The sequence below is a fragment of the Micropterus salmoides genome, unplaced genomic scaffold (genome assembly GCF_014851395.1).
Source record: "Micropterus salmoides isolate LMB-PRFRI ecotype aquatic unplaced genomic scaffold, ASM1485139v1 Ms_hic_scaffold_4, whole genome shotgun sequence".
In the NCBI taxonomy this organism is placed as follows: Eukaryota; Metazoa; Chordata; class Actinopteri; order Centrarchiformes; family Centrarchidae; genus Micropterus; species Micropterus salmoides.
Window position 1 is genome coordinate 27254811 of NW_024043372.1, and position 18551 is coordinate 27273361.

The following is an 18551-nucleotide window of genomic DNA, read 5'->3' on the forward strand; positions in this document are numbered from 1 at the left end:
AAGAGAGGGAGAATCAACTTTACCCCTTATCAAATTTATTTTTATCTTATACAGTTTAAAATCACACTTTTATTCTCTGTGCACAATTAATGTGAGCCATATTTATAATGGTAACTAACAGGTGATGTGTTCTTGTTCTTGTCAGTCTTCTTCTCAAAGCCGACACCGAGATGACCTTTAACACTTAAGCGGTGTGTGTTTGTGTGTCTGTGCAATTTTTTTTGACATTTTATTGCAAAAGGTCACAGCACTTTTGAGTTTTGTGTTTGTTGACTCTGTCCGGAATATCAAAGCTAACCACAGTGGTGTAACTGTTTTAACAAATATTACAATAGTTGTGGATGTTTGGGCCAGAGTGGTGTGTCTAGGCAATTCTGAATGGTCTGGGTCAAGGAACATGACATTTTGTTTTGCCTTGTTGAGACACTGGGGCAGCAGTGTTTGTGTGGATTGCTTTGATTTTGAAGTGAAAATCAAAGCAGACACCAAACCTCTATTGATGGATCTGCAGATATGCAGAGAGTTGAGGTTGTGTTGGTCCAAGAAGAGCTGATAAAGATCTGTGTGTAGAATTGGAAACACCCTTTTACGTCATGGATATGTGTCCATGTGTCGTGCACATTTAAAAAACAGGAACAGGTTCATATGTGGATACTGTTGTGTTCTTTTGCACTGAATTCTTCTGGTGTTTATGTGCTATCCACTCTCTTGAGTATCCTTGCGTGTTTGCCACCATCAAAGACTAGCAACAGATGAATGCGCAAAATATCAAAGGGAATATCCAACATTTTTCATGCCGTGAGTTGGGTATGTGCTAGAGAAAAAAACAATAAAACACTGCATTTGAATATTAACATCAAGGTCATACCTTTCTACACACTGTATATTTTAGTGCTTGTGGGACCGATGAACAAAGGCGCCTTCTTACTGACTTTTTCAGGAAAAGGGGAATCCATAATGCAAAATAAGAGTGCCTGGAAGCAGTTTGATGTATGACCTCAGAGAGTCGTTCTCCCACAGATTTTAGATGGCACTTGTCAAAGTTTGGGCCTTTGTAGTTGATGCTGAGAAGCTTGAACTCCTTCTCTGACAGTGGAAATGATCAAAAGAAAATAGAGGCAGTGTTGTTGCAGTGTGTTTGACGGGGCTGTAATGTACACTTAACAAGGGCATCAAGATATAGATATAAACTCAAGCATACACTCACATACACATAAATACTGTAGATGCACATGCTCAATCTTGTGTCTGCGCACAGATCAAACTCTTCAGTGTGGACCGTGTGGTGTTATCAGAGAAGACACATGGTGAGTGTATGACTGTTTGCGGAGGCCTGAGGTGAAAAGAGCCCTGATCCAACATTGTCATTGCTTCTATAACACTGCAGTGACTGGAATATGTATGAGTGGGAGACTGCTGTGATTGAAATGTGCTAAAGCGAGTCGGTGCCTTTGTACTACTCTCCAAGGTGTGGGAGAGGAGGAACAGGAGAGAGAGAGAGAGAGAGAGAGAAAGTAGGGCAGGGAAGAGTAAAGTAGACAACAAGGTGGAGCTGCTTACTGACACTTTGCTGTCCTGAACCTGAAAACAAGTTGCCCTGAAGCACTGGTTCTCAATCAGATTATTTTAACATGATTCGCAATGCTGCACGGCAAAGCCTTATCCTCTCGCTCTGTGTCTGTCCATGTGGGTGTGTGTCTGTAGTGAAGTTTGCTCAGGTTGTCAGTTAACAAGGAAAGCATGACACAGTTGTATGGATTCGTAACACACATAAACACTGACACAGTGTTCCTCTTTCTGTCTCTTTCAGGAAACTTCCTCCTACTCAGATCGAGGCTTCTGAGAAATGAGCTGCCAATGTAAGTCCTTTGCCTGACCTCAGCACTCAGCTGCTAATGTTGATTTTAGGTTAATTAAACTGACTGAAAGTTATAATTGAGTAGACAAACACTTGTGCACGACGACACAGAGCCGTAGCCCTGGACTCCTAACCTTCAACTCCCTTCTCCTCACTAACCATCTGGGACAGGGTTCACCACTGACATCATTTATTAGTAGCTAATTGCTATTCCCTACAAACACACTGATGGGACATCAAAGGATGACTCACTGCAGGACAGGCGAGTGAAATTCATATTTCAAACACAATCCTTCCTTCAGTATTATGCTACAGAGTTGCCACTTCTGGTTTTAGTTTGTCATCCGGAGCACAAGGAAGGCTTAAGGCGCTATCAATAATGGATGAGGATGTGAGACTTTCCAGCGAGTTTTCCTGAAGCTTCAGCGCTTGCATTTAACACCCAGCAGGACTGGCTCTCTGTGCACCTGGAAACGGGTGTTGTAGCTCTCGAGGCAGTGCATTCGGTCAGTGCCACTTACAGCAAAGATGAGAAGCTGCAGCTTTCATCACTGCTGATAAGAATGTGAGATGCAAAAATCAATAGTACAGAAGTTGTGTAGTGTGTTCAGTTAAATTAGTACTAACTCCAGCCAAGATAACAAATACACTGCAAAAAAAATCCTTATCAATGAAACATTTCAGCGCCATAAGCTATGAACACATTCTTAACATATTAAATGGCTGATATGGTGAGTGTTTTAACAGTTTCCTATTTACACAACTAGCACACACGGAGCAACTTAGAATCATCTGGAGTCGTGTTTCTGACCACCTGGTAAATATAACTCCAATATTCACTGTCCCTCTGTATTGGTCTCCATCAAATCCTGAGGTAAATAACTGAATCTTTAGCAGCTAAATGTTCCCCTGTGTTCACCAGCTAGTTGCTCACTATGTGTGTCTGCTTTTATGTGCTGAGCAGGTAGCATTCAGTGAAAACAAAGTTAATGAGTGAGACCCTGGACGTAAATTTCATCTAACAGTTGGGGGGACAATAAACATAAACTTTCTCAAGAGCAATTTTTGAAGGGGACCCAAATAATACAGCCAAAATTGTACTTGTATAGGATACGTGCACACAGAGGGACGTCTTACTACTTTTCTTCTGGCCAACAACACAAAGCAATAGTTGTTTAAATATGACTTACGTTCATAGGTTCACCGCGTGGTCATATTATCCTAATTAACTTGCATCCTGCACAGAGTAGAGGACTCAAGTTAGACGCAAGTAACTCTACCTAAGTAAGAGGACGTCTCTTCTCTGAAACACTGATTATAAAATAACATGAGAATTTTCACTAGAAGGAGCTGAAAATAAATTGCAGTAGCCTATAAACTAAGCCATTTTTAAATACATTTTGCTTAAAAATATTTGAAAGAAGACAGTATCCTATTTCTTATCTCACCATTTTAATTCTACTTGATTCTCCATCTCATTTTTGTGTTTTTTTTAAACAACAGTAATCTGCCTTGCTTTTCCCGTCAGACACACAAGCACACATCTACACCTGTCTGTCTCTCTCTTTCTCTCTCTCTGTCTGCTCTGACTTTATTTGTCAACAGTTTTATTTAAAAGAACTCGCGTTTGGTATTTTTTCACCCGCAATTCCGTTTTCCCAGCAGCAGATGAGCCACATGTGGAGGAGGCTTGTTGTTAATAATTACCGATCGAGACCACTATGGTCTGAATGACATCGTCACCACCAGCTGTGTTCACTGTTGCATTACCTGGTCCATGCTTGATAATATCCACAACATATCCACAGCATCTCTTTCTGTGTGTTTCTCTGCAGATGTAGTAAGCGTTGCCTCCTCTTCACTCTTGTGAATAACTTCCATACACCTAAGACATGTTTTAGCATGTGTGAGTGTGACTGTGATATGAGATTTCTAACGTTCAATGTGACCAGCAGAAAATTGGATATTTGTTCGCAAAACCTCCCCCTCAAAAAACGTCCTATTTCAGTCCCCAGCTGATCAATCTGTGAATCTCTAGCTGTTGAAAGCGACTTGCAGTCCAATAAGCCGTTAAACAAGCTACCAAACAAGCTAGCCCCGACCCCATGGGATTTCCACCTATGAGTGAGAGTAAAGTTGCGTTCTGTAAAGTCAAAATAACGACCTGAAGGTGGCTAAAACATTCTCCAGAACTGAGGACTGCAGAGGCGGGTGATAATTATCTGTGGATTCGTCACTGTGAGCAGTCACTTTGATTCATAGTTAATATAAAATTATTGATCCATGCAGCTTTAAAGTCTTTAAAATCTGCCAGTGCCGAAATATTTCAGCTTATTTCCAATGCAGATCCACTCTATATTCTAGCAGGCATGTTCTGATCAAGTAAAATGTTTCAATATTCTAGTGTACCAACCTGCACTCACATCTAGAAAATTCTTGAAACATGTTGTTGTGTACAGGAAACAGGTTGCAATATTCATATAACACGAGCAGAAAACAAGATTTATAGGATTCAGTTATACACATAAATGACTTGAGAAGATGGAGATTTGATACGCCTGGTCTGGTGTAATTGTACATTGGAACAATGTAATTATAATGTGAAAAGACAGTACACACAATATTTCACAGATCGTTGCACTTTGTTTCTGCTGGATTATGTTATTGTTGTACAAATCCCAGCCATAAACATGTGAAAGTGTCATTTTAATGGAATTTTTAAACTATAGCTATAGCATTTCTCACACAACATTCTGCCTTTGTATTTTCTCTAAAATATTTATATCCACACTTCCTATATCACACGCACAGACAGGCACTCTGAGACATGCATTTGAATGCAAATACAGTTCTTGACATTCACACACAAAGTCACATGTACACCTCAGAAAACCCACACAAGTGCCAGTTTTCTGCAGAAACAGGGGTCCTGCCAGCCGTGTTGCTGTGGTTAGGAGATAACAGGAAGCTCCAATCACAGGACTCCTCTCAATCCTTCCCATAAGGCCTCTTATGGGAGTATCCCTGGGGTGGAGGATGAGAGGGTGTAGCTGACATCACCCTCACAATAGACCTTGCTAAAAGTGTTAGAATTGGATCTGGAAGTTGCATTTGACACCGGCTTTTGGACAGTAACCGTGCACAAAAGGTGCACCGTGGCTTGATAACAAATTAATCGTACAACTTTCTCTGTGGATTAATTCATGCTTTCCTTTTTAGGTCAAAGTGAGGCATGCAGCATTTGCCAGGGGATAATCAGATCAATGATAGCTTTGCAGTGGAAAAAACTGAAAGGATACAACCACAATATTGAAACACTGTGATCAAAGCTGAGCTCACTCTGTGAATGAGGATGTAGGGAGGCGAGCAGGGCTGCAGAGGACAGCTGTGATTGATGCATTACTCTCTCCTGGCTGTCTGCACACAAAGAGAAGGAGACAATTTCCCTGAATCACAGTGTAGAACGTCTTTTGTCTCCCCTCTCGTCTCTCCATACACTTGCATTATAAAGTGCTCATCCTGAGCTATTAAAAAGCCTCTTGTGTGTGCCGACAGTGAGAAACAGGCATGGAAAAACTTTTTAGTCTGACTAGGACAGCGTAAAAGTGCTTTTACTGTCCTACACACTGAATATAACCTGAGTGTCACTTCTGAAGAATACCGAATTATTATTTCAGCCCATTTACTATTTGCCTTTTAATTTGCTGTTCACAAACAGATTAAAAAGTATGATGCGAACCACCCAATTTCTCTACCTTTTGTTATTTATGTTCGTGAGAATCATTGGTTATCCCCAGAGATGAGATGTGCTGTTACCTCAGAAATCTGTGTATTTTTAGATGAGTCACACCAGAGAAAACATTTGTTAAATGGATACGTTCTAATATACCAGGGCCAAGTCACTCGCAAACACACAGCCCACTCGCACTGTGAATAGAACATGCGAGAAATTAATTAATGTCACTCCATGTTACTATGTCAAGGTCAACATCATCTCTGACTCAGAAATCATATCCACAAAGATCCACATTACCTGCTTCAGTGCAGTTTAACAAGGTAATGAGTCTCAGTGGTGATATTCAAACCACAGTGGGAAGGAAACATCATGGGAGCTAGTTGATTAGGCAGACATTTAATGTAGTAAAACTGCCTCTAATTTATAAATCACACCCTGGAACAACACAACAGAACAGTATACCTTTATTTCATTGTTTATAGCTTTTTTATACATTTACACAGTGTTGAATTTTAGTTGTAAATCCAAATATTGTTGGGTTGGGTAAAATCTCAGCCCCGGCAGCATGTCAAATTCACAATTCCACGGGTACTACAACATGAATACAGACATTTCTCCTTCCCAAAAAAGTAGTAACAGGCCTCAAGATTTCTTACATCATGGCAAAATGTATTTTCTTCTGGTTCTTTTGTGTGCTAAATATATGATTTTGAGACACCATGCAAAGAAAGTGAATAACGATGGAGAGAGAGGGTAAAAAATGTTTCAATATTTGGGCTCACATCATGAGCAGTTAGCTTTACAGCCAATTATTCTATAAGTCAGATTCAGCAATCAACGGCTCTGCTTTGTTTGAAAGAAATATTGAAATTTGAGAAAGGAATTAAAGTACATGTAATGCTAAAGCTCATTTAATGTGATGATAGTCTGAAGGTTTGAAATTAGGAACACGATACCAAACCAAATAACACCATTCAAAGTGTTTTATGATGTATGAACTGATTTATTTGCCATGGTAGCAGCGTGGCTCTCAAGACAGCAGTGTCGAGTGATTGGTAAGTTGGTCCACCATTTTGGGCCAGCCTGAAAAAGCTCAAAAACTAAAATATGGATTGCCATGACATTTTATACAGACATTCATCCCTTGTCCAGTACTATGGTTTATGACCAAATACCTGCAAAACTGATGGCATTCCCATCAGACTGAGCTGTACTTTGTGTTTGGTGTTAACAAATATTAACATTCCAACACACTAAGATGGTAAACATCTTCAATCTATTGTTAAAATTTGGTGAGGCTGCACTTAGGCAAAGTGCAGCCTCACCAAGCCGCTTGCGTGGCTGTGGACTCTTGTTTACATCTAGGGAGCAAAAATGCTCCCTAAAACAAACTCACAGAAATGAAGCCTCATGTATTATTATTGTATTATTATTGTATATGTCCTACCTGTCAGCAAAGAACTGCCTACTTACACATTCAGCAGACACAGAGCAACATTATCACCCACTGGAGTCATTCTTTCTGCTCCCCAAAAATCCTGAGAAAAATATGTAAGCTAACCTTGCTACATACTTATACTTAATATATTAAGCAGTCATTCGTTTAGTATGACTTTCTATCACATGTCTTAGCTTGTGTTTTTGAAAATGGCATTAAACAACTTTTGGTGCAAGCCAAGGGACTCAAACAAACATACAGATACAGAGCAAACAAACATATGTGTGGTCAAAAAATGTGATTTTGTGTTAACAAAAACACTTCTCAATGGAGCGCAAATGAAGGATGCTCCCCCGTTATACATCCATGTTCTTAGGACTGTAGCTCACGTCTCCTAAATGTCAGTGCTCTGTGTGATATAAAACTGTATATAAGCTACACACCATCTCTGCCTGTCCTTACGTCTTTATGGCTGTTGTCATGGCAACGGCTCATCCCCGTGCCATTGACAGGTTGATAGACAACCATTAGGGTATTGTTGTCACGTCACATGGGGGGATTGTGAGGCAGGAATGCACGGTTGACCCATTCAGCGTCCAGAAGGGAACCTCTGTCCTCTCCCACCCGTCACATGATCTCCCCTCACATCTACACAGGAAGTGACTTCCCACCTTTTCCTTTCACAGCAGGAAATCTCATTGCACACTATTTCCTCTGTGTGAATACGTTAGGCCGAGCCATGGCTATTGTGTTTCAGGCCAACTGCATTTTAAAGTAGGTGAGGTTCAAGGCTTATCCTGGCAGGATTTATAGCTGTGCTGTGGTTGTAGCCCGTGGGTGACTGCTCGTAGTGCACACACACGCGATGCAGCAACTCGCAGACAGCATTCACAGGACACCACTGAGCTGAAGCTTAGGAATGAGATTTGAGAGCTTTCGTTAAAGCTTTCAGGTCTTACAAAAGTTCAGTCACGATGAAAACATCAAGCCTCTTCTTACCCATTAATTTAACTATGTCTTGCACTCTGGAGGTTAACCTCACTTTTTAGTTGTGCAAAGACTGGCTGAATACTGAACTTTGACTGAACTTCAAATATCAATACTCATTGATGTTCTCTATGTTGTTTGCCATAGCACACAGTTAGAGAGAGTTTGCTGTAATTTGACATGATAGTGATATTTTGAACATCTGTGGATTAAAGTTAAAGTTTTAGAACATATAGTGCCTTCAGTATAATAGATAATGCCAGGATCTTGAAGCCTTTGATGTGGATCCTTACTGCATGTGGGAGATGGGGTGTGTGTCTCTGTGTGAGAGTGAGTGTTTGTATGGTATCTTTGCATTCAGGCGTCTTAATATATGTGCACTCTTAGAAATATGCTAGTGCCTGTGTGTGCGCATGCATATGTGCACATCTCTATGTCTGTTTGGATTAGGCTTTATGATTTGCCCTGAATCTAGAGATAGAGGCCACAGCTGTAGCCCACAACCCTCTCCTGCCACTGTGCTTCGCTGAGTGCAGGACCCAGTGCAGCGAGAGACACCCATCCCCGTGTTATTCCCAAATATAAAAATACACTCAAATAAAGTAGCACAAGGCCATGTCTGGCCACCGTGTCTTCAGCTTGAAATTGGGTGGAGATTGGTTGTATTATGAGGTGTTTGATCCTTTCGAATGTGATGTGAAGTCAAGAAGCTAACCCACTACTCTTGCTTCCTGTAGATTTAATATGTTTACATTTTTTTAATAAATTAATGTAAATCATAATACAATACCAACATGAGTTATTGGTTGCTGAAGTCAGTCCTCCTGTTCAGACCTGATAATTTCATCATTTTAGGGGCGAGGCCACTTGGCCTTTGGTGTTGTTATAGTTTTTGAGGGCACAAAGGCCAAATGCCAGGACAGAAAGGCCATCAAAAAAAACAATGATTTTAATTTATCTTAAGGGTTAATGATGATTTTCTCTTCATTTTTCTAATTTGTTATTGCTTGTCAGTAATAACCATTCATTAGGGATGCTGGCAGTCAGTCACTAAGGGTGCTGACAGAAGGTCCATCTTTTTAACGAGGTCTTACTAAACATTCACAATATTCATATTTTTTCCATTCATTTGAATTGCCAGGAGAACCTTTCAACAATTTGGGAATGTTTTCCACCAACATACTGTAATTCAAAGCAGCCACAGCAGCTTCACAGTCAACAACAGGAACTAATGCATGAGAACTGCAGGAGATGAAGAGGGAGAGACAGCGCCTGGACGAGAGAGGAGAGAGATGTGACCTACGAGTAGTTCATCATCTTTTATAATAATGCAGCGCAGTGAAGATACAGACGTTTCATAAAGTATAAGAATTCAGAATCTCAGCAAAAGACACTGGTGTGTAAAACATGTATTGACAGGATAGAGGCAACGGACAAAGAGGCAGCGGAGGCCACAGTAGCCGCAGAGCGCATCATTTTTTGAGGGGCATAAGGCCAAACCCGTGAAAATCCTGTTTACACTGTCCATGAAGATACACCCTTCTTGAAAGTTTTTGGTGTAAAAGACAATATCCAAAATCCAGTTCAGCTGAAGCTAATATGAGGGTTCAGCAGTCTCAATTAGCCAAATTAGGTGGGTATCTTCTAAAGGTATAGTCTTCCCTCTTTGTGTTACTATCTGAGACTGCTCACTGTTACACTGGAGTCACACTATAAGGCTATCTTTTTCAAATGAAGAATAACTCTTTCAGCGTACTTATGGGCATGTGAGTGGTACTCTATCCTTTAAAGTTGCTTTTGAAATATATCTGAATGTTGACAAGCTGTTTTAAAATGTAAGACAGCCGTGACTGATTGATAAGAAAGGAAGTTGTTCAGTAGCATTCGATTCACTAGGGAATTGTTTTGTTTGTAACTTAATTTGCTCAGTGGTGTTGACACACAGTTGCTTTCACACCTACAAGTAGACTGTCCCAACAGATCCGCAAAGGGACAACGACAAGGTCGAAGGGGGTGGGAGTGGAGGATTTATGTTGGAACATGGCCATGATAACTGCTGCCACGCAGATTAGAGGTGAAGGTCAAAAACGAATAAGCTACATTTTATATCATCATGTGACTTTAGGAATAAATGTAGCTCAGGTTTATACAGATGAATTGTTTGGGACCTAAACCACAGTGCAAATATTTAGGAAGCACTTCTGCGTTTGTTTGCTATGTGGATCACAAAATAAATTGAGAAATAACTCTACGTTAAATCAACACACTTTTATATAAACATGCACAGCATATTTGGTTATTATTGCTGTCACATCAAGGACTGGCAAGTGGAATTTCAATGTTTTTATTTATTTATTTCAACACTTGAATTCAAAGGTGACTCACTGATTAGGATCCTTGAGCCCTCGCAGCCACTTAACGCCTATTGAATTGTTTCTGAACTAGATCAAATGAATATTAGTTGTGTGCAAATGCTGTGGAGATTAATGGTAAAATACAATGCACGCAGAGTTTCTATTTGACAGGAGTGGTGTATTTTATTGATCTCTTCTCTCTTCAGTTGCTCCCCTCCAGGCTAATCAGAGTTCAGGAACAGTGTCAGAATAGCAACAATAAAACTGTTCCTAAAATTCAGTGCCTTAATCATCTTCAGAACAGAAATATGCTTGTCAATACACAGCCTTGAAGTCTCTAGCCACTGCTAATATTTTATGATAATCAGGACTTGATGTAACAGTCAGGAAGAGCTACTTTCTTAAATGTAAAACACTCAGAAACACTCTCCACTTTAATTCCCTGGGACTCTCCCGATGGCACATTCAGCTCCTAAATGTATTCACTGTTTTTTTTTTAATACTAGACTTTCCTCACCCTGAAAAACAAAAATGGTAACAACGTCACTCCACACCCGTTTAATGCACGGTCTTTACACACACAAACTGTTTTGGGGACATGGAAAGTTCTATCGCCATCATAAGCAGGGAAGTGGTGCCACTGTCTTTCACTTACTTCCTTTCTGGCTCACGGTCTTCAGAGATGGGCTAAAATGAGTGGGTCATCTATCACAACAGAGGGGAGAGTGGTAAATTTATAACTGTGAAAATAGGCCAGAGCACAGCAGCGATGGAAGAGAGAGTGTAATGAGGACAAGGTTAGCCTGCTCCACACAAGCGCATGCATGCACATACACGCATTTTCTTATTTTATTACGTGAGTGTTTGTGCACGCGTGCGTCCTCGCTCACAAACACTCAGAGGCATTCAGTGACTGACAAATTATTCAATTACTTCTCACTAGAACACAGCCTCACAACTTAAAACAAAGCTAAGAATGTTCAATTCTTTCAAGAAGTCGTAGGCAATTATTAATGTTCACACGCGTATGCCTCACATATTCACACTCATTTACACCCTCACACCTTTTCTGGGATAAACACATGCATGTAACACTATGCTAACTGACACACATCTCCTCCTCCAGTATCTCATCAACTAAAAACTTGGCTTGATTCCTTCATATATGCAAAAAATAAATAAACTGAACTCATAACTCTCTCGACACCGCCCCCTCTCTCGTTCTTCCTCCTCCATGCTACATCTCTGCCCCCTTGCTGATTTCTGTCTGTCATCTTCCTCTGCTTCTTCATATTGCTTCACCCTCTCCCCAGTGCTCAGTTTACAACACATTTACTCATTTTCTCACCTTCTCATTCCCTTGAGATTGCTTTCATTTTCACTGCTGTCAAAGCCCACACCTTTCTCCCCACAGCTTTTCCCTCAGTTCCTTCTGTCCCTTCCTCTTCTCTAGCAGTCCATAAGCATTCGCCTCCCTCGTTACATGTAGCACACACTGCCTTCAGACACAGCACACTCGCACACAAAGCTGCCCCCTGTCTTCCAGGGCAGTGCTGTATAAGCTTACCGAGCAGATGGGCTCACTGACTGACTGCGCTGTGCTCTGACAAACTGCCTCTCTGTACAGTGTTGCTCAGATGAGGGGAAGATGTCCTTTGCTCAGTCTCTCATCCTAATCTGGCTGCCCCACAGACTCGCAAGTGCAGAAACTGGCTACCGGTTTGAAAAATTTGGCAACTCAAGGGCTACAGCACAGGCAACACAGAGATGTTTTGATACAGAATCCAGCAGTCAGTTTGAACATTACAAGGGTGGCAAAGCTTAGGCGTGTGAATGAAAATATTTGGGAATAAAAATTCTCACTTGGAGTGAGGAGTGAGTGGAGTCCATTTGATTTCATGCCAGGAAATATGTGAAATATTGAATATTGAGTAAACATGGTTGGAAATAAAATGGATAAAATCTTCATTTAGTGCTTTTTCATAGTCAAATGTTGACACAGGAGTTTTACTAGAGATAAAGACTGTATTTCATATTTTTATTTTGTGCTCCTGTTTTTTGGTTCAATTCAAACATTTTCATCCCAAAACATCCATTCCTCTGTACCCGTGTTGTAGTATTTTTGACAAATTAGCAGTGATGGAAGGTTGCTAAGTACGTTCACTCATGTTCTATACTTCTGTAAATTATGTACTTTACTTATACACAGTAGCCTGTCTAGTATTTCCATTTTATAGTACTACATTTCAGATGGAGGTATTGTACTTTTCACTTCTCTATAGTTATTTGACAGCTTACTTTCCGATTAAGACTTATGAAAAGCTTGTAAAATATAATACATCATTAAAGATAAAACCAATGTTTTCCAACCTTTGGCTTGTGGCCCCTGACAAAAAAAGCAGTTTCTAGTTGGGGCCCTTGTCTATGGGTTGTTAGCAGTTTCACCAAATTCACCGATTTACCCTCTAAACTTCTCAGATAGTTTCAAGGTCCAAATGTGTCAAAGTCTATATAATAAAAGAAAGAATACATTGTCCAAAAATGAAAAGTATAGCAGAACTTCATTAGTTTTTCATCTTTCTTATCCCACTTAATATCCCAGGATTTGTCAGTTATCTTTGGAGGGGATCCAACTACTAAGTTTGGAACCACTGGACTAAAATAACTGTATATAAAATAGTTAAAATTAGCTCCACCTCAACCAGCTACAACAGTAAAACACTGCTTATACATTGATGCATTGGTATTAACAATGTAATAATGCCATATATAATAATGGATCAGTTATATCATGTATCAGTTACAGGTGCCATAATGCAGAACAAGTGTTTCAATTTTGCTTATTATACTTACATACTGTATTTGTAATCGAGTATTTTTGCATGAATGGGAAATTTTTACATTAAGCAAACATCCAGTTTGAAATAGGTTGTCACTGTCGAGACATGGAGTGCTGCAGAGACAATTTAGTTTCAGGCATGGCTCTGGGACATTTTGGATTGCTATTCACACATTGCTTGACATCCAAACAGACCTTTTCATCACATCTCCAAAGCTTTGTGTCAGAATCTGTGACAAATAATGTGAAAAATTCTGACTTGGACAACTAGACTCTCATAACCTAGCCTCATAACATGCTGTATGAAAACATCAGAGAGTGATGAAACTTGGCAGGAACACAGTTCAGCTTGTATTGAGTGTGATCGCCCCCCTCTGGTTAGTAGCGTGAACTGCCTGTGGCTCCTAGGTTGTGGTGGCTGAGAGAATTGAGTAAGGTCATGAATTGGACACGGTGCCAAACGCCCCTTATTCCCACTGGAGGAGCAGATGGCAGCTCCCCAGTGCACAAGGGAGGGAGATACTACCACCAGACGCTCCAAGCAGGGTGTAAAGACACACACAAACACAGACGCATCAACGTTCTGCTGTGCACTCATTTTTGAGCACACCATTCTCTATGAGTACTGTACACTGCACCGAGCCAATGAATGCGTAAGCTTGACCTAAATTCTTTTATTTTTCTTCTCTGAGGGTCATAATGTGTGTCGACCGCTATTATTATACTTTGCAGTGAGACTGTAACAGATTTGTCAGTGGTTACACATGATGCATATTAGCTGCCATGCTTGATTGTCACATACCTCTTGTTGCCCTGTTTAATGAAAACCATATTACAGGCATTTAGAGGCAACATGATTAGCTAAAGCTTCCATATTATGGCAGCTCTAACATTTCTATTGAGAGGGTAACATTTTGAAAAAGCTGCTGCCTGTCTGCCCAGTGGACACACTGAACCTTGCATCCTTTCTGTTATTTGAGACTGAGTGGCCAATAGCTTGAGCTTTATAGGAATATAGTAACATTACTATAAAGCACTGTTAACATTTTTGGTTACATCTCAAACTGTGTCCGGGAACTTCATTGTAGATCAAAAATACATGTGAGTAATTTATACTGTATGAATAATTTGAATAGTCTTTTAACAGAAACTGATTGATTCACTGTAACAAAATCAAGGGGTGTGAATCAGCGCCTTCATTTCTTAACTAGTGTTTTATTAAAGCCAGTGCACTTAATAACATAAAAAATATAATTTATAAGATAAATGTTCAGTACGTTTTCTGTTAGAAATCTCTATGTCCAGTAAAATAAAAGTCACACACATGACTCATTTGTTTTATACCTCATCTACTTTTAGAGTAGACTGTAGATTATCTACATTAACAACATTTTCCAATTGTGCTAAAGTGTTCAAAACTTTTGACTGGCAGTGTACAGTTTACAATCCTACCTCCTTTAATAATGCGACTATCACTGTCATTTTGAGCCGCACTGGTTGACACATTGAGGAGGGTATGCTAAGCTTAGCTGAGTGGCGTGTCACGGCAGGATATGAGGCAGTTAGCTAATGTGGTGTAAAAGGATTTAGAGGATTTGACCCTATCAGCAGAGATGGCACTCTGAGAAGGCTGTGTTAATGACACTAAATGAGCCTGTGCCTGCAGCATGCTAATAATGGTGGCATGAAAGCCAAGCTTATTATTTATATGGAGATTTTTTGCAAATAGCTAATTGCCAAAAGTGTGTGCGTGCACCTATTATGTAAAGGCAAGGTAACACACAATACATATCAGTGCCTTCTCTGAAGCAGTGAATCATAATCAGCTACAATGTGAGTTGATTATGAATTAAGTGTAATCTTGTAAGGGAACTGCTTTTCAATGTCCCATCCCTTATTGTCTCTCTAGCAGTGCACTGCAACTTGCAATTATCTCATTTGTTCCAGGTTTCTAGCTCTCTGAGGGTGAGCACTGAGATTTAAAGTGAACTTCCATTCCTACAGCTTGCTGACGAACAGTCTATTTTGTAGATTCAAATGGCCTTGTCACGGGAGTACGAAGGAGACTTTTCCTTTGAGATATTACCAGGCTATGAGATGTGGGGGACAATATTAGATTTTCAACTTTTAGAAATGAAAGCCATTGACTGCAAGGTTCAGACAGTTCAAGTAACCTGCATGTAGAGGTATTTAAATCATCTTTCTGGTATTTTTGCAACAAGAGCACATGGCCAAAATCAAAGTAAGGAAATCATGGTTAGACTGGTTAGACTGCTGGCCCACAGGACGCCCAATAGCAGACGGTACAAGTCAGAATTTTTTTTTCAAGCCAATGTAAATTTAATATGCCGCGTGCTATCATCACACTACAGTTACTTTTTATTAGTCTTGGAGAGGAATTTGATAGAACATTGTGGTATAACAATATTAAATATCCAAGGAATGATCTGAATATTCAACATCAGAGTAATGGGGTTGATTTAAACATGTCATTCAGCTGCAGCTGCCAAGTCTAAGTGACAGATGGATTCAGGAAATATTTGTGATCTCCCTGGTTAGGTCCACATGCTGTAGTAAAGGAAACATTAATTTCTGGGGATTTAGATAATCTGTTGACCCAAAGCAGAATATTCATCGATTAATCTGCATTCAGTTAACTACACCAGCAGAGATAAGGAAGCAGCATGAGTTTTGACATTCATTAATGGTATCTGCCTTTAGTCTAGCCGGAATGATAAAAATAAATCACAAATTGAATAGATACTAACTATACTTTATATATATATATATATATATATACCCTATTCTTTTGCTTAAAATGTAAGTGTCTGACTTTTCTGAGAAAGAAGACAAATTACATTTTCTCTCAGTGATTATTCCACATTGGATAAGGTGCCACTCATTAATATACCTGTCACTGCATAAAAAAGCATGAAAGTATGTATTACCTTCGCGTTGCCTTTACATGATATCCCTAATCCATTATCATGTATTATTTTCCATGACAAGAAGTACCCTCCTTGCCACTTTGCCAGGCAGGGCATTTGCACAGCTTGACTAGGAGGACGAGGAGGTGTAGCCGCCAACTCCTGCAACCGACCACCCGCTGGTCAAATCCTCTTCACTGGTTTCACTGTGACTGTCTGCCCGCCATCCTTGGCTCGCCATGCAAAGATAGGACAGGAGCTAGGTGACCAGCGCCAGGCATACCCACTGGAGGTGGGAAGAGGACAGAGAGGGAATGGTGGAGGAAGAGAGAGATAGAGAAACAGATGGAAATATAGGCAGAAAAAGAGTGTTACAAGCTGAAAGAAAGGGCTCTCCCAGAGATCTGGCTGTTCTGTATCACAAGTAGGCATGTAAGATATGCAGAGAGGCAGCAGGTATGTTATTTAGACATTTTTATATGTCATCGTTTTTTGTTTGTTGTTGTTTTCTGTTGAAATAGCACATGTTTCAATAACCAATGCTACACCTACACAAAGATTAATTTGTCAATTGATGCACAGGATGTTTCTGCTGTCTGAATTAATGTTCTTCTAATCTTCTTTTCACGAATGTGATTAGACAGATAAGAGGAGATACTTGTTAACTGACTGTTGGCATGTACTGTAGCCCCACATAGCTGTGGAGGTGTCTGGAGTTACAGATGACTGCCGGCAATTGTTCTTTCTCCCATAATATATGCCCTGGCCCACTGACTACAGCTCGTGTTTTTCCATCCAAGTCCAGCATTTTAACACAGATGTTTGCTGTGGGAAGCAAGGGAAAGCTTGCTCATTCACTGCGCAGTATTTCCCTCACAGCCCTACAGCTAGTGTGCTTGTAGTCTGATTTGGCACATAATGGGTGTGTTTGTGTGGCTGAGTTGATAGGAGCTGTTTGAATGTGTATGTTTGTGTGTTTTGTACAGTACCATATTAACCAGTTCTAAATCTCTTCCCTGTCTCTTGTGTGGTGTCTTTCTGTCCTGTTTGTCTCTGTTTTCTAGGAATCACCTACTAGGTCATCAGTCATCTCTACTTGGCCTGGGGGTCTTCTAGAGGGTTGGACCTCCACGCCACCATGAAAGGGTTGGGGACCAACCGTAACAGACACCTCTCTGACTCCTGTGAACCTTCCCCAGGCCATCCAGAGGCCCTCTACCCTCCGAGAACCAGCACCCTGACACGCAGCCCTTACCTGCTGAGCCCCACAATGGAGCACTATGGCACCATGGACCCCCACCTTTATCCATCAGCCAACCCAGGCTCCCTTCCACCAGACTGCATGCTGCCCCTCAACAACCAGCTGTCCAACAGCAGCACCTTCCCCAGGATTCACTACAACTCCTATGACCAGTCTGACTTCTCCCCCCCTGGGGACAGCATCGGGGGGATAAGCACGGGGACCATGGGCACATCCATGTCCATGGGCATGGGCATGGGAACAGGCATGGGCATGGCAGGGCTTAGTGGACGGACACCTATGATTACAAGCGGCTCAGCAACTATTTCACATCATATGACCAAAAACCAGGCCCCAACCAGTCTGCTAGAGTTTGATAAGCAACTACCTGGAGGCCGCGACGGATTTAGCACGTTGCAGTTTCATCGAACATCCGCCGTCGCTGCTGCCAAGCAGCGCACAGACAGTCCTGGTCGCATCCGTTACATGCTGCACTCAGTGCAGAAGCTCTTTGCGAAGTCCCAGTCACTGGAGAGCCACAACATGAAAGGAAATGTCAATGGACGCTCTACTGGCAGTGGTGGAGGCTCGTCTGGCACAGAAGACGGTGGGAAGCAGAATCGCAGATCCAAAAGTAAAGATAGGGGTACAAAATCAGAGGCGACTGCCAAGCGACGACCACGCTCCAACATGTCAGGTTACTGGAGCTCAGACGATTTGGACAGCAGCGATTTGAGCAGCTACCATAACACCATGGCCATGATGACTCTGGGGCGTCCAACTGGCCACGACAGCCAGGGAGGCCAGAACAGATACATCCACAGTGGGTACAACACTATCAGCTCCTCCAAAACTAGCAATGACCTGAAGTATCAGCCACTTTCTGTGCCTGGGGGGGGAGGAGGTGGTGGACTAGGTGAAACAGGAAGAATGGTAATTAATGATAATGACTATATGAAAGGAGGGTCCTGGTCCACACTGACCATGGGCCAGCCAAGACAGGTGATCCAGAAAGGCTCAGCTACTCTGGACAGGTCCATGCTCAAGTCCAAATCCTGCCAACAGGAACTAACCTGCAACTACCTGCAGGTTGGACGAAGGGTGAGTAGCCCTGATGTGAATGTAGTGCTTAATAAAAGTTATATTTACAGAGGTGTTATTTTTACAGACTC

General features: G+C 41.1%; 1 protein-coding gene across 4 annotated transcripts in view; it reads left to right on the forward strand.

Annotated features, from left to right (window-relative positions):
* dlgap4b (discs, large (Drosophila) homolog-associated protein 4b) overlaps positions 1–18551 on the forward strand; it is a 135670-nt gene that overhangs the window by 94787 nt on the left and 22332 nt on the right. For all 4 annotated transcript variants that reach the window (XM_038697200.1, XM_038697201.1, XM_038697198.1 and 1 more), the window contains exons 3-4: positions 1811–1859; positions 17204–18480. In XM_038697200.1, coding sequence (XP_038553128.1) covers positions 17278–18480 — 1203 coding nt within the window. In that variant the 5' untranslated portion in view covers positions 1811–1859; positions 17204–17277. The remainder of the gene's footprint in view (positions 1–1810; positions 1860–17203; positions 18481–18551) is intronic.